Source organism: Sander lucioperca, chromosome 18 (assembly GCF_008315115.2).
Source record: "Sander lucioperca isolate FBNREF2018 chromosome 18, SLUC_FBN_1.2, whole genome shotgun sequence".
Classification (NCBI taxonomy): domain Eukaryota; kingdom Metazoa; phylum Chordata; class Actinopteri; order Perciformes; family Percidae; genus Sander; species Sander lucioperca.
The window spans coordinates 15,708,026-15,729,043 of NC_050190.1; the positions used below are offsets into that span (position 1 = coordinate 15,708,026).

The 21,018-nt window shown below is 40.8% G+C and overlaps 1 protein-coding gene and 1 non-coding gene across 3 annotated transcripts in view; both read right to left on the reverse strand.

Annotated features, from left to right (window-relative positions):
* Positions 1-2,164: 2,164 nt before the first annotated feature.
* The window catches only part of arhgef10 (Rho guanine nucleotide exchange factor (GEF) 10), a 56,353-nt gene continuing 37,499 nt past the window's right edge, over positions 2,165-21,018 (reverse strand). For both annotated transcript variants that reach the window (XM_035994642.1, XM_035994641.1), the window contains 8 exons: positions 20,420-20,506; positions 19,268-19,494; positions 18,362-18,519; positions 14,057-14,199; positions 12,108-12,282; positions 4,073-4,195; positions 3,137-3,658; positions 2,165-3,041 (listed from right to left, as the gene is read on the reverse strand). In XM_035994642.1, coding sequence (XP_035850535.1) covers positions 3,153-3,658; positions 4,073-4,195; positions 12,108-12,282; positions 14,057-14,199; positions 18,362-18,519; positions 19,268-19,494; positions 20,420-20,506 — 1,419 coding nt within the window. In that variant the 3' untranslated portion in view covers positions 2,165-3,041; positions 3,137-3,152. The remainder of the gene's footprint in view (positions 3,042-3,136; positions 3,659-4,072; positions 4,196-12,107; positions 12,283-14,056; positions 14,200-18,361; positions 18,520-19,267; positions 19,495-20,419; positions 20,507-21,018) is intronic.
* The window catches only part of trnai-aau, a 74-nt gene continuing 1 nt past the window's right edge, over positions 20,946-21,018 (reverse strand). Inside the window, exon 1 of the tRNA in view lies at positions 20,946-21,018. This exon is cut by the window's right edge and continues 1 nt beyond it. This is a non-coding gene — a tRNA (tRNA-Ile).

The following is a 21,018-nucleotide window of genomic DNA, read 5'->3' on the forward strand; positions in this document are numbered from 1 at the left end:
AGGTTTAACCGATAGGTTTAAACCCAAGACAGCCTAACAATGCTCTGCAAATATGAGTCACATGTTCCTTTCGGGAATGATCCAACATCATTTTTGACTAACTCCTACGAGAGATGAAGCCAGAACCAATCAAGATTCAGCATACGGCATATTTGTGTAGTAAAAGCAGTAATAATATGTGATTCGTACATCGAAAAGTAACCTTGAATTGGAATGGTTTCTAGTGTTTCTAGTGATAAAAGAGGCACACAGGGCATAAACACTCCACACGTGAATTGGCCTGATTAGAAATAGCACAACCTCACAGGGCGGCAGCAGCAGTAGAAGACGTTTTTTATCCAGGGTCCATAACCTCGCCACCGTGGAGACTGTGTCTTAACAACTGGCCTTCAGATATAAAAATAGAGGGGAGTCACCGCAAGGGCATCACACCACTATCAGCCCTGTGAGATTAGAGGGCATTCAGCTGGTTGGTTTTAGATATTCCGAGAACAAATACCTTTCTGAAGACTGATACACAAAATGAGTGGTCTCCATGGAAACATCAGGGTTAGAAGGAAAACAAGACTTCCAGTGGCAGAGCTGTTAATATGCGACCAATAGTTAACACCCAGCCAGACAAACTGATAACTGGGTAGATACTGTCAGACTGAAGTGTTGCCACGGTTTACTTGTAGTTAATAAATACAAGTCAGTATTCAGTTAAGAAAGTTAAATATTATCTTAGGTTCAGTCAGCATTGTTACTACCAAAAAATCTGATCAGATAATATTTGGGATAAGCTGACAGTGCCATGGATTGTAGCATTACCTCAATACTGAATCATCTTATCTATTTTTGTTAGAACTGACAATATAGTGAAACATGGTTGTGCAACAGTGGACGTGGGCGAAATAAGAGAGAAAAAGTCTTGACCGTCTTCGTTCGGCAGCAGGAGAAATGAGCAGTGAAATCCCGGAAGAGCTGTATCAGGCTCAGTTCCTGCGGCCCCTCAGGCACATTGCTAGTCCCAGCATGTACTGATGGCTGCACACAAGCAGAGTGGAGTGGAAATACAAGGTTAGTTTGAATCAAGAGAAATAGGCACACTAACACTCTTTCCTCGCCCGTCTGAAATATTATTTAAATCCGTGGCTTAAGTCAGTAACTGCCGCTATACCAAAATGCCAACACCTGTGCATTATTTAGTTTAACTGGAAACTTGACAAAAGTGGGAAAAGTTGCCACAAAATTGATATGTATATCCCAGAAAGAGAGTTATCAAATCAATTAAATAAAACTACTGATAGATGATAAATTAAGGGTGTTTTCACACATGAAAGTCCGAACCAAGGTCCGGACCAAGGTTCATGTTTTTGTTACATTGTATACATTTGATCCGGTAAGTTTTGGTTTCACACTGCAGTTATGCAAGCGCACTAAAGATCTAAACGTGACAAAACTACGTCCTGCCGTCATCACATACGTGAGCTGCGTCTCCAGATACTTATAATTGATTGGTTTGTAGACGGGCTTCCCCGTCCTCTCGTATCCTCTCTCTGTGTCGGAGTTTTTTCAGCTGACTGCTGCGGCTCTTTTTGTTTTGTTGTGATGTTGAGAAGCGAGACACGGAAACTTTCTTTCTGGAGAATTTATTCAGAGACAAACGGAAACCTACACTGTACATTTACTATCACTTAACAAATAAACTGCTGATGTATTCTCAGCTCTGATAACCGACAGCTGTCTGCTCTGAACGCATTCACCGTCACTCTCATGTAGCCTACACACTAAGCACGGAGCTATTCCTTAAAGGAGCTATTCCCCGGTCTTGTAACACAAGGAGAGCCTGCCAGAGCTTCTTGTATTTGGTCCGAAAGTCCGAACCATCCAAAAAATGCTTTCACACTATAAACGAACCGGACCATGGTTCAGTTTGGTCCGGACGAGACCACCTCTTTTTATCGGACCAAAATTTGGTCTTTTGATCCGGACTGTGGTCCAGGGGAGGTTTCACACCTCTAATTTTGATTCGGATCAAACAAAAAAGTCCGAAAGTCCGGACCAAATGAGGTATGTGTGAAAACGCCCTAAAAAAGTGGATATTCCAATGAAAAACACTCACTTTAAGTCACAGAACTGCATTCATCCTTTGAAAATGAAGACTAAATGAAGTACAAACAGGTTCCTCAATAAAACAGTTTATGAATTTGTTAATACACATACAAGAAGTACATTACACATTGTGACAAAAGTATAAAGCTGTTTATCTTTTTTTAAATATCCTAATGTGAGACAAATGTATGGGGGGGGGTCCTCTCCTGGTGATAACAACCCTTTCTTCCCTTTCATGAATAGAAACCTGGCCAGCCAGGGATTTAAATCAAGCCTTCCCAAACTAATTCAGTCATCAACATTTCACCTTTCCTATCCCTTTTCTCTGTTAACAGAATCGTAGGTGCACCAAGCTGGTCCAAAAGCTGACGCCAAAACTCATACACATGTAATCCTGAGTTGTCATACTTCATATTTACAACTCTGGCATTAACTGATGATCTAAAGATCTGGCCAAAACCTAATCCTAATCTCAATAAAGCCTTTATGTAACAGATTCAAAGCGCCATCGTTACCTTACACGCCTTTCAGGAAAGACAAAGTCATTTCTTTTCAACACTGATTTGAATACTGAAGCCATATACAGTCAACTGGTATGGCACAAACACTGGAGAGTAATGTATTAGCCATGTTACAGAACAACAACCAACTTTGTCAGAGGGTGAAAATAAAGACCTTTCAGTGTTTTCAAACAAGTATATCCTTAACAAGTACAGTACTTCCTCTGACTGGTCTGTAGGGTGGTGTAACGCTCCGTCACGCATCATGATTGAGTGGTTATATTCATCCTTTGTTTTTTTATGGTAAGAGACATCATTAGAAATATCATCGGAGTATTGTGGAGCGCTTGATGCATTTCGGTTTTAGTTTTGATTGATCCCAAATATTCTTTTACGTGTAGCAACAGATCTCCTTGTGACAGTTGTGTGCAGCACTTCTGCTTTAACCTGAAAAAAGAGATGGAGAATATAGGTAAGATCCTTATACAAGTAAGCAATTGCATTTTCTACTGGCTATTGATAAAATGTTATTTCCAACCTACCAAGGTGCTTTTAGTGTCACATGTTGAGTAAAGGGATCTGCCAGATCATGATGGTAGAGGTGGTGTCCTCATGGCGAGACTGTTTGGTCTTTTTGCTGACCCTGCGGTGGCCCAAACCCCCAGACACCACCAGCAAAGAGCTGACATCCACCTTGCTGGACCGGCGGCCCCTCTGCTGATGGACCGGGTCGTGGAGCATGTCATAAAGAGCTCCGTCCTCTGGCCCGTGCTCCAAGGAGCCCTGGGATGGGGCTAGGGAGCCGCAGGATGAGGAGGACATGGAGTCCTGGAGAGCCATGGTAGTGCAGCCCGCCTCTCCCAACCACACGGCCCGTCCCTGAGGGGGAGTCAGGGCTGAATCTGACGGGGGCTGGCTGTTCTCCCCATCATCTGTCTCTGTTGGCTGGACTGAGGTAGGAGGGGTGGAGGATGGCGGGCCAGAGGGCCGGTTGCACACTGCAGCAGCCACGCTGAGGAACTTGACTGGACCGTTGTGAGCGTGCAAGGACACCATACCCCGACCTGACAACAGGTACAGCCACTTTAACATTCACTTCATTGTATCGCCTGTATACATATCTGATAATTGAAAGCGATATTCCCCAACGCTTTTTTTCTTTTTGCCAACCATATGCTAGTTGTGTGTTGATGTGAAGCTAAGATACAATGTGAAGAGTTGCTGATGTTCTCTGTTTTACATTATGATACTGTATGAATTACTTTGGGTGTAGCCTGTTGGTCGGAGAAAGCATGCAATTTGAAAGTGTCAATCTAGGAGATGGTGAGAAGCCTTTATTAAAAAGCAATCATTAACTGTTCATAGTCTAAATGATCAATCACTTAATCAAAATCAACTTAATAATGAAAATAATCCTAAATTGGAGGCCTACATGTAAGTACATTTGGATATGGGACACAGTAATGTTTCAGTGTTACCTGTGACCTTTGGGATCCCCTGCAGTCTGGGGACAGAGAGGGCCACAGTCACCCCCAGGTTGGTCCCTACCAGCAGCAGACCATGACAGACCAGCAGACTGCTCACTGACACTCTCTGGTTTCCTACGGAGAAAAAAACAAACAGAAGCATAACATTGGTAGCCTAGAAATCTAGACGCACCCTAGTGGCAGCAAATGCAATTTGCAGCCAGGGGGTCTAACAACTCTCCGTTGGCTTGCGAGCTGGAAAAACCAAACTCTGGCCGGGCCAATCACATTGTGTATGGAGTCGGTGGGCGGGCTTATGGCTGCTGCTGCTGGGAACAGCAGTCTTTCGAATCGGCTTTGGCCGCGATTCTGGAAGATTTGGAGTTAAGCTTTTCTTTGAGAAAAGAACAAAGAACGGCACTGAAGTCATTCTTAAAAAAGGAAGATGTGTTATATGGCATATGGCAAAAGTTTTATCTATCAACTAGCTCTGCTACCTTCTTCGTTGCTCTGCTTGGTTGTAGCGCTATCCCATTGCGTGCAGAGAGAATATGAAAAACAATCGTTTATCCCGCCCCTCGGATTGAGCCATGTCAACGGTGAGTTCCCAGACCCAACATCTTGATGTTATAGGCTTGTCAGGCTATAACATTGGTTTAAATCCATCCAAATCCAATCCATCCAACATTGGTTTAATCTTCCATAAATGTTATTTAGTTTGAAATATTGAGAGAGACACAGCTAACGAATGTTTCTTGACAAACATATTTTACCACCCTGAGGGATTTTTACCAGCGCTAAGCATGATCTGTTAGACTTGGAAAATAAGAGAATTGCATAGTTAATGGGCCACTTGAATACAGTGTGGTGTGCGCGGGAGGGAGGTGTATCTTTTCAGTGAGTGCAGCAACCATATTCAACGGTTATTTGTCTCCAGAGCAACGTAAAGAGCAGCCTGGATAAAAGCAGCTCTTGTCAAGCGTCTGAACACAGAAAAATGCACCATTATGGTTCACTTCGAGTTAAACAAACAAACACAAAAGTGTTTTGTAACAGAACGAGTGAAGCGTAATACTGTAATTAAGCAAGGAGCTCTGCCTCTGTGGCAGCTACAACAGGACAATCTGGCCTGACCTTTTCCCTTCCCTCCTGGTCAGAAAAATCACTGTGATGACACTTTGGACTGTAAAAGCCGTGATTGTTGGTTTAACAGCACCTTTTAGCAAGGATGGCAATAAAGCCAGGCTTGCTGACAGCCTGCTCTGTTAGGTGACTTATTATGTGGAATTTGGCATTCATCTCAGACCCACACGGGAGCTTTGTCAGGAATAAGCTTTGCAACAAATGGTATCTAGTAAGACATTTTTTTTAATTGTAGTAAGAATCTGAGGTTTTGCAAAAATGTCTTTTCGGTCCTGCTATGTGGGAGGCGAGACTGTCATGAGTCATTACTGCTGCAACAGCTTGACTTGAATTTCCTCTCTCAAAGTAATCCTCTTGGGGTTTAGGAAAAATTACTGCCAGTCTCTCTGCGTGACCCCCCTCACTAGAGCTGACCCCTTGCATGGGGCACACACACGCTATACTTCCATACTTCCATTCTCCCTGGAATCATGCCAGATAGGCAGGCAGGTACAGTTGAAGACTGGGCCCTGAGTCCTGCCCACATGTGCTTCTAATGAGGGCCCAGAGTTAGCAGAAACACACAGACTGCCGGTCGGGGGCCTTGCTCAACTTCCTCCTTTCATAATATTTGGAGTTCCCCACCCAGAGGGTGAACTAAAATAAACCCAGAGTGAACGTCAACATGGCCCGGCTTTGGCCCTGATCCTACACCAGAGCACCACTTTGATCTGCACTTAGTCCTGACAACCAACAGCAGGAGGGAGGAGCAAATCCCAAACATTACAATAATACCCTATTTTTGTCATTCGATCAGTCTAGAAATACATCAGATCAGCACAATGTAAGTAATTGCTCTTTCAGTCTCTCTCGCAGGAACCCTCTTAATATATTACTCCTATTGTAAAGCTATTTGAAGTGTTCTAGGTCCTCAATTCACACACACATCTTATTTTAACAGATATAAATCTTGTTCACTCAAGGACATGAACACAAATTTTATCAACTGCATCATTGAGAGAAAAGTTTGGTGAGCCATGTTTACGGCTCTGTGAGGGTGTACATTACATTTCATTTAGCTGACCCTTTTATCCAAAGCGACTTAACATTCACACACACAGATGGTGCAGCATTGGTGTGTAGAGCAGTGCTTTGAGCTAAATGCTAACGCTAGCGTGCTCACAATGCCAGTGTTAACATGCCAATGTTTAGCAGGTATAATGTTTGCCATGTTCAATTTTAGTTTAGCATGTTAGCATGCTAACGTTTCCTAATAAGAGGATCAGAGGACCATCAAAATGATTATAATTCATTCTGAGATGGAAATCAATGTATGCACCAAATTTCAAAGGAATCCATTCAATAGTTGTCAAGACATCACAAAAAAACTAAAGTGTCAACCTCATGGTGGGGCTAGAGGAAAGGTCAGGGAATCACCAAAGTCAGAATGCTTCATCCTCTGGGGACAATGAATGTCCGTATACAATTCATAGAAATCTATCTAATAGTTGTTGACATATGGAGTGAAGTTCTAGCCAGACCAACAGTCTAGCCATTTAAAAAAACAGAAAGGAAAATACCATTAGCCCTTAGTAGGCAAGCCAGAAAGTTAATTTCACACAATGGAAGTGTCACAAATATTTGAACATACAGTATCATACACTGTATACCTCACTGATCATTAGGAATAGTAACTTAATTTTCATGTCAATCTGAAATGTTTCCAAGGAGAAGATCAAATTAAGACTTAAGTTTAAACTGGAGCTTCTTCACAGTGCAGATACAGCATGTCATTCAGTCCTATCCTGTCTACTCATTCCTTGTATCTCCGAGGGCTCGCTCAGAAATAAGGGTCTTATCTGTGTTGGGATGTGTCCAACAATGGTGGCGTACAAACAAAGGAGTGCTGGAGATTTTATTTACTGACCCCCCCTGATGTTTGTCTCCCATTAGGCCATGCATGACTTCCTATTTAGGTCACAGAACAGCAGACAAAGGCAAACTAGAACCTCAGCACATCGGCCAGCCACCACCCTTTGAGACATCATCACGGTACAGTCTCCTTTGATGGAGGACTACTGCTATTTGAAGTGCTTATGAAGAGCTTTTTTTAAGATATTCTTGCTTTCATTAAATTTAAAAGTTATGTACACAATGATTTGCCTCACTTTTTCTGCAGTATGAGCATTTTATGACTATATTACAGCTTTTATGCTTTTCCTGATGTGGATTTCTTGTCCTACTTTGGAAAATAGATACAGTGGAACTCACTTGGTCCCAGAGGGATTTAAATTCAGATGTCTAATTCAGAGGAAATTATATATGTATATATTCAGATTAAGACTTGGAAATGTAGAGAGAAAGTACTATGCTTTACAGCACAGTGCCAAAGTTATCACCCAATCAACTACTAATACCACTAAATTACTGTAAAACATGAGTCACAGAAGAATCTTTAATAAACACTAGCTATAAATTCCAGTGTAAATGACTGCTATTAAAGCATATTAGCTTGCTGTCGGTTTAGCGCTTGTACAGGGTGAGAAACTCCTGTCTGCAGTGAAGGGAGTTAGCAGAATTGCTCCAACATGCAGGAACATGAGAAGGATAACCCCACCTAGACCACCTCCTGCATTCAACACTGCAGCATTTATAGAGGCATTCACACTGAAGACAACGCCCCATGTCTCAGATTGTGAGCCTGACTGTGTGTTCTGTGGACAAGCAAAACTTGCATCTGTAATATAATATCCCTGCTTGATAATGCAAGTTCCTGGAGAATGGGGATGCGTAAATCTCAGAACAAAGTTACTTTTTGTCATTTTCTAATAAGCTGATATTATTTTTTAGCTTGTCTCAGTAAATGTACATTAATGGAGCAAAGAATTGCAGATGAAAGACCAATCACACTGACTCCAACGCATCGATTGCAGGCAGTCCCTCCTGTACAAACAGTTTGGTTGGCAGTTCCAATTACATCAGAGTTTGTGCAGAAACAGCACATTTTTTGGTCTGATTCTGTTCCACAGCAGCAGCCTGCGGCGATAAACGCCAATGTGGAGCATTCTGGAAAATCACCATCACAACATACCACGAAAAAGACGGCAGACAGGTGGACTTCATGCAACTGCTTCATTAAAATATCTAAATCACAACCACATAACCTTATTGGTGATTTAAATTGTATAAACAACTTTTGACTTCCATGCTGTCTGACAGTCCAGGGACCCAATACTGTTATCAGAGGAAGTGAGCTCTTAATGGCAAGGCCAAGAGGATGAAAGATCTCATGTGTGGTGGTCTGTCCCAGAACCAGCTTCCTCTGCGGTTGCATGGATCCTATTAGCTAATACGGGCAGTGAGGTCCCGAAGCAGGCAGCTTTTATCATTCACATCTGTCTGACAAAGAGGCCTTCCACTTGTAACTCTAAACACTGGGTATCAGAGTGAGTCTCCCACAATATCAAGTCAGTGTGGATACTCCAGGTCGGTCATCTCTTACATTTTTACATGCAATTAGGGATTTCCTTAAGGAAACTTTGTTTTGTTTGTACATTTAGTGTTTCTACTGTTGCCAGTACTGTTCATAAATCAGTTTTCTCTGCAGACGGAGGCATGATGGCGCAGCAATGCTGTTAACCATTGTGCCACATTGAACAACTTGTAGCCATGGATACGAAAAGCTGTGAGTGGATGGTCCTTTGTTGCAGTTTGTATTCAAGCCTTCACAGCATTGGATTCTGTCTTCATAGTTTTCTCCACATGGTATTTAAAACCATCTCCCAAAAGCTCATTACATGAGATCTGGCATTCTGCGGATTAATAAATTCTGCTTGAAGTGGAAGAAGTGTGTGATGAAAAGAGCTAACCTGCTTTACCAGATGTTACACACCCTCCACACATTCCTTTTTTGTCATTTTGCTACATACTTCTGAGGCCTTTCTGAATGTTATTGCTACCTTATGGCAATAATAGAGAAGTCCCTCTGAAGACTAAATGTGCACACAGTCTAGGCCAAGCTGGGCTAATGACAGCACAGCTAATGATGCTGAAGATGAGATCGCACAGAACAACTGCAGGTTAGTAGTCATTAACTGCAGACCACAATACATATACAGGAGAAACCACAGCTGTCATCAACAACCAAAACTAAAATCAAAACCTCATTTAAGAATCAAATTTATGTGCAATCCAGTTTCAAGAGGAAGGCAATGAGTGTATAAAACTTCAACATTACAAAGAATGCTTTGTGAAATTAAAGGCACGCTAAACCACAGCTGTCTGCATTACTCAGCATGGAGAAAAAAGAGATTGAACGCAGCAGCGATTGGACTGCACAAATCCTGACTACATACCAACAGAAGCAAAAAAAACAAAAACAATCATCCTTTTGGGCTGTGTGTTTTTGGGGTCAAGCTGATGTAACGCAGCAGATTACAAGATCCGAAGCAGCAGTAGGACGCTCTGATGACTTCAGCCTGGGACAACTGTCACAGTAACAGTCATTTGGTTTGACGGCGACAATGTTTGGGCAGGAAACTATTTCACAACCAACTGCCGCACACTAAATACAATATCATCTACTGTGATGACGACCATCGCCATAGTAACAAAACTCATGCCTGTGCTAAAGAGCCCATTAAACAGTTATAAACAGTGTTATGGTACGACGCAATACACTCCTTGGTTTTGGACACACTGTATGTTACATATTAAACTCATCTGGTATCCAATCGTCTGTGAAATATGGCTCATTTGTCTCGCCTCTGACGCTGTTCTACAGACATTACAACCTGGTAATGACGGGTTTATACCTGCAGTGCCTTACATACTCAGAGATCAAAGGTGAGCCATTACAGTAAATTTCTTTTCAAAGCAGGGACAAACCACTGTTTTCATCTAAATTACTGCACTCACTAGTAATGCTATATTAGGTATGTTATACTCCTACATTGTTGTTAATGTTTAATCTAGATAGGTTTGGTTTTATCTGGCATTACAGTTCATATTTTGTGTCAGCATAACATTCTGATTGATTGAGGTTACTTGTTAGTCGTGAAAGTGTTAATTCCTACTTTTTAAGTGATGGATTTATTAAAGCTCACATAATTATGCTCATTTTCAGGTTCATACACGTATTTTGGGTTTTTACCAGAACATGTTATTTGAACACATTATTTTTCACATATGGTCTGTCTGAATATACCGATATTCACCCTTCGTTTTGGCGCCTGTCTAAGACCCCCCCCCCTCTCAAAAAAGCCCAGTCTGCTCTGATTGGTCAGCATTTCCGTGTCTTCTGCATTTGCACTCTCGGCATCTCTGCAACATCGTTGCAGCCGGGGAATGACTGTAATGGCACTGTAGCGGCACTTCCTACTTATATATAGTACAGTTGTGACATCACAACCGTACGGAAGTCCTGACGGCTCGTTTAAAGGCACGGTTTCTGAATACGGGCTGTTCGCATTTCTCTGTGGCCAGAGTGTTTTAAAATTTTCACAGTATTTATATAGCACCTCAACCTGCTTTAAAATCAAAAAAGACATGGAAATCTCACTTTTTACAACATGGGACTTCTAACATTATAACGAGTTCCAAAACAAGCTCTTGATCTTTGGTACTATCAATGTTTCAGATAGCTGGGAAAGTTAATTTTATACCGAACTCCACTCGCTCAACTGGAAGCTCAGCTGCAAATATGAACTCACATTCAAAGTGATGTCATAATTCATCATCATCCATTGGATCCAAAGGATGTCCCATTATTTGTTTTCACAAGTTTTTAAATTGGGGTTGGATTTGCCTTTTAGACAGCGCCTTCCAGAACACGCCAAGTTTCCTTAAATAATGCCTTGACGAGGTCAAAAGGTTTTTTTATGCAACACTATGAATGGAGACAAAATGAGAGTTTCCTGATTCAATGTTTAGACTAAAGGAAGACGAAAGCATGAAAAACCATAACAACAGCTGTCCGGATGAGCACCTACGCTGATGTCAGCTAATTACTGACAGCCACCAAGTAAGACAGCACTTTGAAAACATGAAGTCGTGGGACTTGCATCACAGTCCACAAATGCTGGGCTGTGTCTGAATAAGTATATTTGACTAGATGATCACAATATCAGATATCAAAAGAGAGAACATGTATTCTTTGCTGTTCTTCGTCAGACAGTTTGACACTCTCGAAAAGGTTTCAGTCTCAGTCAGGCGTACAGATCACATTACTGACTGACACTCAAGGGCAGGCGAAGAGAACTGAGAGGTGGTTGTTGATGTGGTAAAGATGGTAAGACCACAGAATCACCATGACTGAATCATAAACCACAAGGCTTTGAATACTACAGTACAGTACGTTTTGTTATTAGTTAATATATAGAATAATACGTAAACAATTCAAAAGGATTGCTTTTGGTTTGAACCACCAAGAAAAAAACAGTACCAGTATGTTAAACAGGCAGCTGTTGTTTGTGTGTGAGTGTGATGCTTTTTATTTAACATCTTAAACCTCCAGGAGTGTCCTACTGGTTACTTTGGGGATGGAATGAGAAGATCCCAACTGGATTGTATTTGTCCAACAAAAATAAAATGTAGGGGATGGGATGCAGAGAAATGAGAAACAGTGAAACAAAGCAATTTAGCAATGTAGACTGACTAAATTATGTCTTTGATGCTGAATATTTGAACTATAACTATACAATTATTTGTAAGTTGACCCTGAACAGGTTACCTTTACTCGAATTAATTCATATTATGCTCATTGTGTGATGAATAAGTACCTGAAAAGGCTTAATGTTATTCGCAGTTATGCTGAAATTTAGAAACTTAATAAATACCCATTATAGGTCTTCTTTTAAATAGCCACTGGAAACTAAACTGGATTGATATTTTGTCAGTCTAGAAATGGACGTTACGTATGTCTCACCAGGCAGTGTATTGTGGACAGGTGTGGCAATGTTAATGTCCTGCAAGTGCTCCAGGGTCTCGGTGTGGAAAAGGCGCAGAGTGGAACCAGAGCTGAAGGCGATCCAGATGCCCACCCCAGCCACCACCATGTGGGACACCACCATGCCCTCTTCCTGGTGGGCCTCCAGCTGCCTCTGGATGGGGGAGAGAGGGCAGAGTGACAGGACTTAGGCATGACCTTTCAATAAGCACTTTAAGCACAATAAGTTTGCAAGTACTAGTAGACATGAGACCTTTGAGAACAGTCTGAGTAAAAAAAAAAAAAGATCCCCTACCAGAAAAACTGAAAGGTGTTTTCTTTACTCTGCATTGAGAGTTAGAACTGTACCTGCATGTAAACGGACCAAGTAAAGTGTAAAGTGGTATTTGCATGCTGTTCAATGTTCTGTAGCTGATTAGCAGCTAAATAGCTATATAGTCTGCAAACTGAGGTTAGCAGTAATCTAAGGTGCAAGATTAGACGTGTGCTCATGTTTGTAAGTTAGATGAGAAGGAGACTAAAGCACATTTCAATGAATCTGTTGTTCACACTCTTGTGCTGTGTAGCAGGTTGCTGCCTGGCTGTTAGTCAGTGTGACCGTCTGCCTATGAGAGAATACTGACGTTAAAAAAAGAATGCAACAGACTGTTGCGCTAACAGCACTGTATACTGTTGTTATTGACATTTAAAACCCAAGCCTAACATGACGGTGGCTACAGGGTGAATTTTGACTCTCTTGGGTTGGCTGTGTGTGACTACAAACTAGAAAAAAAACTTTTTGAAAAGCAATCAACCCACAGAAAGTCTTTCTCAATCTGTTTAGACTACAGTATCTCATGCATTGTCTGTGGTTGTAATGTCTGGGACCCTGTGATTATGCTTTAGCATGGAAATGGAATCAAAAGCATCACATTTCTACAATAGGCAACATAAGATATGAAACAATGTTTGTTTTCATGGACAAATGCACCACAGATGTTTGTTCAGGGGTGATTTAAATATTTCAGAACATAATGAGACAGACTGTCAGGTGTAGTCACAACAGGAAGCACACAGAAGGAAGTATTTACCGATGTTTTAGATCAACTTTATAAATCATTTTTCTTTAACTCTTGGTTTTACTCTTGAATAGATTTCACGTATGTGCTGAGTGTAATTTTGAATTCTCTGTGCATGGAGACCAATACACTGGGCTTTTTTCCATCACCACTGGTTACATAATCTCTCCACACATTGCGTTACATGTAGGTGGAGTTATATTTGGATAAGGAGAGTCCATTCACAAGCGTGTCAGTACACGGTTCTGATAAAATGTGTTGATGAAGGAGCATGACATGTAAATGTCCTGCATTTTGTTTTGCACACATTTAATGTTCATCATACTGTATCTACCTTTTATTTAAATAAGTATGTACTAAATAATTCATCGACGTCTTTGTTTGTATCTATCCCACCATTTATTCCTCTATGTGTCTGTCTCTCCTGGTTCACTTACAGTCACCACTCTGGACTAACTGTAAGTCCTCAGTGAGGAAAAGAGAGCGAGACAGGCAGGTGGTTCAACATAATGAGCTTAATGAGGCTAAACAGATTATTAGTGAGTGCATGTCACAGGAAGGTTACTATTCCTGGACCCATGGCAGTTGCTTTCATTCCCCAAACCAGGCCAAAAACACACACAGGGAATAGCATCCATATTTCAGGATATGGAAAGAAGAAATCGCGGGGAGGGAAATGAGGTTCTTTGTACTTTTAGTGACTGAGTTCACAAGGGTTGCTTCTTGGGAAATCTCCCTAACAACAAATAAATCCACCCTCAAAATGTACCTCTATTCGTAACTTTATGGGGGGTTATTAACACCACACACACATGTTGTAGACATGGTATGTAATAGTAGCCTAAACAGTATCAGAGCTAGATTACGTACCTCGACACAGTGTGTATGGGTGCTGATGATGAAGACCTGTCCACCTGATGAAGCCCAGAGGTGCTCCTCCACAGCCAGCATGGCCTTGACTGGGAGGACTCCCAGTTTCAGCACTTTGGGCTCCTCGCTGCTCCACAAACCATCTGAAACAACAAACGCAACACTGGCACCTCAGTACTCAAATAAACAAACAATCTGCATTTCACAAAATACCCTATGAACAAAAAAGCAGTTCATATGCAAACACACAATACATATATATTCACTAAGGATCTGAAATCTAATAAAGTTGCAGCATGGTGAAACATAAGCAACAAATTGTACTGTAGTGTACATCTCTTGTATTTATATTATTGTATTCTCTTTTGCAATATTAACCTAGCAATTGTTAATGTAATAGTTCACGCAAAATGGTTTATTCTTTTGTATGGAAGACACAGTAACAGACACTCTGTCTTTATAAATATCGCCTGAAAAGGTAATCTGTATTTATGATTCTGCTAATGCTGGTGGAGTGGCCATTGATGGTTTTCACATCCTTCACTGTGAATATAGATGGACTGCACAGCATTAGTCAGAGCTGATCTCTATCCCACACACACCTCCTACACACTGGGTTCTACATGTGCCTGGGCACCTACAGTGCCAGCTCTACTGCAATGTAACACCCCATGCAGTACCTTTATAAATATCAGCACATTACATTTCTGCAACCATCATATTTACTGGTTTAGATTGCAATCAATGCAGTCATAAAATGAACAGAAAAAAAGTTATACATTTGATACATTTTACACACAAATACGGTAGGTAATGTGCATCAGTAAAAATTGCCTTTTTTTTTTTTTTTTTTTTTACTGACATGTACTTTTAAATAAAAGGGCCCTGTGTTGAATACAGACTTCATTTCCTCCAGATACCACATTCCCTTAGCTAATCTAGGCCAGGAAGTGAATGAGGCCTCCCCAATAGTGTTTGTTAAGAAAAGACACAAAGGCGGCTATTGAAGGCAGAGGTGCCATGCAGGGAGAGATGTTCTTTCAGAGGTACAGTAATGACTGGGGAAGTGAGGGTAATCTCCCACTAAAGGGGCTAGTGGGATTAGCATTCCAGCAATGCCCTGTGTATATTATTGCAAAAATCACACTGTGTAGGTAGATGCACATGAGAAGAAAAAAAAAATGAAACGGAAAAAGAAAAGGAGCAGTGGAGAAAAGGAAAAAGAAATGACAGGAGTGCCAACCTGCAGTCTTATGTAAGTCTGCCCACTTCTTAAACTGTAGCATTCCTTCATGTCAGTGTCAGCTGCAACAAACCACTCATCACAGTGTTTGTGTGTGAGCAAACAGTTGCACACAAACCAGACAGTGAACGCTGATTAAACAAGCCAATCATTTTTCTTATTTTGACAAAGCTGCAACAAACAACAAATGATGCACAATACTCCCATGAGGAGAACAAAATAGATGCTGCAGGATGGCACAATAGACAAGAACAGAGTTTATGTTCTAAATGTTTGGCTATGACGTGTGACCTTTGCCGAATCATTGCCTCCTTCTGTCTCCATCTCTCACACAGTCACTCATGAAAGGAAACAACAAGCGTGGCAGAATGAGGATGACTGGCCAGCTTTAGACACACTGCATCTACAGCAGGATAGCATTTCCATGCAGGATAACTCAGCACTGATAACTTTAAAGACAAAGCTACATCCCCGTCTGTTCAGTTGTTTTTAAGTCATTGTTGTTTTTGATGTCTCTTCACTATTCATTATTAACAAGGCCCGGAATCCATCCTGACTCTCTCCACACCCCACTGTAAATACTCTGTACCTACTGTACCTACTCTGTACCGTTCCTTTTTACTACTGTTTAACTTATTTTACTATTTATTTTATTTTATTTTATCGTTATTAATACATACTGTGTGTATATGTTTATACTTATATTGTTTATATTCTTTTTATCCTTCTTATATTTGTATGTGTGACATGCTCCAACAACACCATGACAAATTCCTCGTATGTGCAACGTACTTGGCAATAAAGCCCTTTCTGATTCTGATTCTCCTTAAATCAGATGACAGCTTAACATCAAAGCATATACGCTGATCATTTTCCTAGTTCTGCTTGCTTTCTTCCCTGCAATGTAAACCGTAGGTCTACTTTAAATGCTAATGAGCCTTTCACTGTGATTGTGACTTGAGCAGCATTACAACAGGGATGCCGGGAACAGTTTCCCTACCAAACTATACAGGGTGACTCATCATTTTAGCATCAGGCATAATGTTCCAGTGACAGAGCTGATGGGAAGAAACCATACAAATCAGACTCAAAGATCTAGGGCTAGGACTTTCTTCTGAGAACATATTTGACACACCAGTGTTGATGAATGATGACAAGCAGCTACTGAAACGGTTGAAACATTCAGTTACACCAAAGGCCAACACTGGCATACTCTGTGCCAGTGTCTAATAATTGGTGTGTGGAGAATGAAGCGGGTGGGGGGGGAGGTGACATGTGCATCAAAACAAGGCGCAATGAGTAGCCCTGAACGGTTAGATACATACTGTTTCTTTCAGGCAGACTTTTGTTCCTCCTGTGTTTCTGTTTTTAAGTCATCATCTGTATATTCTCTCTCTCTCTCTCTCTCTCTCTCTCTCTCTCTCTCTCACACACACACACAAGCCTAAATCTGTCTGACACGCTTGCAGCCTAGACACAGGTAACAGACCAACTTAACAGAACAACAAAGGTAGAAATTGAGAAAGGACACTTAAAAATTCTTCCTTGGAGATGTTTTTATGGAGATGAATATGTGTGACTGAGGTTAATAAAATATGCCTCTAGTGGCATCACATGATAGTGATACCAATACTTATATTTGACAGCCAAGAATTACAAGGAGTTTGTGTCCTCATGTTCTGAAAATATGTACTTATCTTTACCCACATTATGTGCCACAGAGAAAAAGCAGACAAAGACAGAGAAAAACACTGAGACAGAGAAAGGAGGATACTCAGAGACCTCCGTTTGCACCGCTATGAAAGCCAATAAGAGATGGAACTAAACACAGAATGTGAAAGACTGTGGAAAGAGTGCAGCTCAGATCCGCTCCCATTACGTGTCTGTGCTCGTCTGGGGAGGGAAGACGTTAAATAGGTCACCGTAAACAGATTGGCTTCTCGCAGACAACCGAGCAAACAGAAACAGAACCTCAACACAGAGCACAGGAGACCCCTTGACCTCGAGCAACACAGTGAGCCTCTGACTTACACACTAACGGTAACCCAGTGACTCAGAGAAAGAAAATAGCAGTTAGAGCGACCACAAAAGAAAATCTCAGCATATGTTTCTCCCTGTCATTCAGTGTTGCCAAATGTTTCAGCATTGTAACACATAAATGTTCTGCCTATAATTCATCAGATATGGTGCTGGTTGTTTTTGGAAAATCAGGTCAGCAGAAGTGTGTTAAAAGTTGCTAAATCTAACAACAAAGTTACCAAGTCAGCAACAGTGCTTTTATTCATGTACATGGCCAATTATGGTTGACGGTTACAAAACCCAGGGCTGGTGCAGACTCAATATCGAGGTAAACACGGTCAGCCGACACAGTTTTAAAACCAAATCTAATTAACTCAATGAATGCATTTCTCAGTCCTTCCAGAAAAATGCGGAGTTTTTTTGTGATTGTTGCGGAAAAAAATCCTTGATTATGCGGCACGTTTTCTTAAAAAATGCGATGGAATATGCACGATATTTATGCAATTTTATGCGATGAAATTGCGGGAACTTGCAAAAATTGCGGTTTCATCATGGCTTCGTCGCGGGGTTTGCAGCTTTTCGATGATGTTCACGTCGCGTAATTACGTCACTTCATAACGTTCCCATGGCAACAGGGGAAAATGGCTGCTCTTGTGTGAAGTAAACGCAACATTTTTCAACTTTCTGCTAAGATATATGTGACTTTTTTGCAACGAAAATGCGGGGATTATGAAATCATGCAAGCCCAGCATATTTTGCACGGAAATCGGCAATTTATGCGGCGAAAGTGCGGCGTATTTGAAAAAATGCGGCCCACGCATAAATATGCGGACTTTGGCTGATTATGCATTGAATTATACGATTGCATAATCACGTTTTTCTGGAGGGACTGATTTCTGTTTCACACAACAGTGATTTAACCTCGTAATTGCCCTAATTATAGCTATTTAAGAGTATCAACAAACATTACAACAGCAGAATTCTGAGACTATATCAGATGAGATACACAAATTGACAAGTCCCTCCCCTTCTGAAACACACACCTTGTGATCTGGAGTAGACCGCCACAGAGCCGCTGACCAGGCCGACGTACAGACAGTGTTTCTTATAGACCAGGCTGGTGACGGTGGACTTGTCTGGGGTAAAGAAATGCTGCAGACGTACTTTCTTGGACCGCTGGCTGCTCTTATACACAATGATGCTGAACAGGACAGGAGATAAAATTAGAACCAAACTTTATACAGAGTGCTTCTTTTATAAACACCTCTATATGCATGTTATCAATAACTGTTTGGCAGTAGATACAGTTAGAGAACTTATTGCCTTCAGTCATTATTTCGTGTTGTTTAAGGGACATTTGTCGACTCGTAAAAATGAGCATAATTTCACAATTTGAATGATCGAGTTTTAGATTTTAGTCTAAAACTTTTCCCTAAAGTCACTTAAACTTAATTAAACCCATTTTACCCAAACATAAAAAGTGAACCTTCTTTGTGATGAAATTATTGATTTTTTTTATTGATTTTTTATTTGATGTACTTTTTATTTTTTTATTTGTTTTATTATGTGACTTCCTACAATTACAAGAGTGCTTTTCGACAACCTGTAGCAAACACTCTTTCATGATGGTCCATTGAAGTTAGTGGACAAGTACCATAAATATATTGACCACTATGTTGGATCTCTCTCTGTACTACCGATAAACTTTGGTGCGAAATGAAAAGTCTAGAAAGACACCCTAGTTCTTTGATCCTGACATTTACCATTAATACATGCATAATTAAACCCTGACATTTATCATTATGGATGCATAATTCAAAGACTGTCCTCTTATTAAAAAGTAACATATTGCATGGTGTGTGGGAACAGCTGACTCAAAAAAAAAAAAACATTTATTGTAACTTGTAGACATTAAAAGGCACACTTTTGTAAGTACACTGTGTCTGTACCTGCCCTCCTCCATGCCCAGACAGACACTGGGAGAATCGCTGGCCTTCACTGTGGGGACATGGGTTTTTTCGGGGACATTCTCGCCATTCTCCTGGGGTTGCTCTGAAGGGACGAAGGCCATGCAGAGGATACGGGACTCTACATTGAAACACTCAGTCACCTTAGGGCTGGAGCTCTGCATGGCTACTATGGATATCTGCCCCATCTGGTTGGTGCAACTTGCAACCTAAACAAAGATTTTGTTGTTTTAGGGATATGTTCATTCATTTACGTAGATGGATTATTATTCATAAATAAATAATTTGTTAATTTATTTGTTAATAAATATGTTATTTAACATCTTAGAAGAGATACCCAGCACGGAAACCACAGTACAAGTAAAAGAAAGAAAACAGCTGAAGTATTCCTATAAGTATGCATCAAATTCATGTCATAAGAGGCTAAAGGCAAAATCCTATGAGACCAATACTAATCTCCTAAAACATTATTTGTTACAAATTATGTTAATGTTGACTCAAATCTAACAACTCCAATAAATCACTTTTCAGTTCAACATCTTTTATCAACAGTTCATACATTACCTCACAATAAAAATAACCAGCTAGAGTGATGTTTATATTTTCAACAGACTCAAGGTTTTCCCTGATGGTCAAAAACACTGCATCAGCAGTGATTACCATGGTTATGACAGTCATTGTTTATTTTGAGAAAAACTCAAGTACTGAAGCAATAATTTTTAAACCCATATTGTTTTTCTCAAGGAGACATTAGACATTTAAAACTGAACAGCAAAAGCTTACCATCTGCTCAGCTAACACATTATAGTGGAACACAGTTCAGAGTCGGACTCACTGACAGAAAAGTGGTTGAGCTTAAATAATCTTAGCTTCTGAAAATAAAAGGACTGCGAGACTATTTGCCAATAAACAGTTGTTAAAGCCACTCAACACATCACCTAGCGCGAGACTCGGATTTCAGGGTTGAGGCCCATGAATGTATTCCTCCAGAACTACGATTTTAGTTATTGCTCTGGGCGGAAGAAGTCCACATTATTGTAGTTATAACCCTTGGAATAAACTCATTTTGTGTAATGTTGAAATGTAAGCAAACACGGTGCTTCTTTTCTAAACAAAGTGGGAAAAATGTCTCACCCAGACACAGCCATGGCCCATGACGGGAGTATCTGCTGTGCTCTCTGTGTTGATGTGGGGCTCTGGATTGTGAACGGCACATTCCACCTGTCACAGAACAGCAAAAAAAAAAAGAGAGGGTGATAAAGAAACAAGGTTAGATGAGCATCAAGTCACCATGTAGGAATTCACAGGGTAAATAAAACAGGTGTTCAGTTGGTGTTAATTAGTGTCAAGATAAAAACCTCAAAGATCTCTGAGAGGTTCAGCCTTGAAGTAACCAACCCACACGAGCTAACATGCCCTAGTGCCCTTTGACACCAGTCATTTTATACCTTGGTGGTCAGTGCTGATAATAGAGGAGCTTCTGCCTTACCAGGGAGAGTGACAATTCTGGTAAACATAAAGTCAAGTAGAAACAGCCCCTACATTACGGTCACATTTCCAGCCTGGTATAACAACATGGCTTAAATCATTTGCAAAACAACTTTACTCAGACCAAAAGACTACTACTATGTGGGATATAACATCTTTTATCTAAAACCAGTGGCCAGTACGGGGATCAAACCCACGACCTTGGCGTTATTAGCACCACGCTCTAACCAACTGAGCTAACCGGC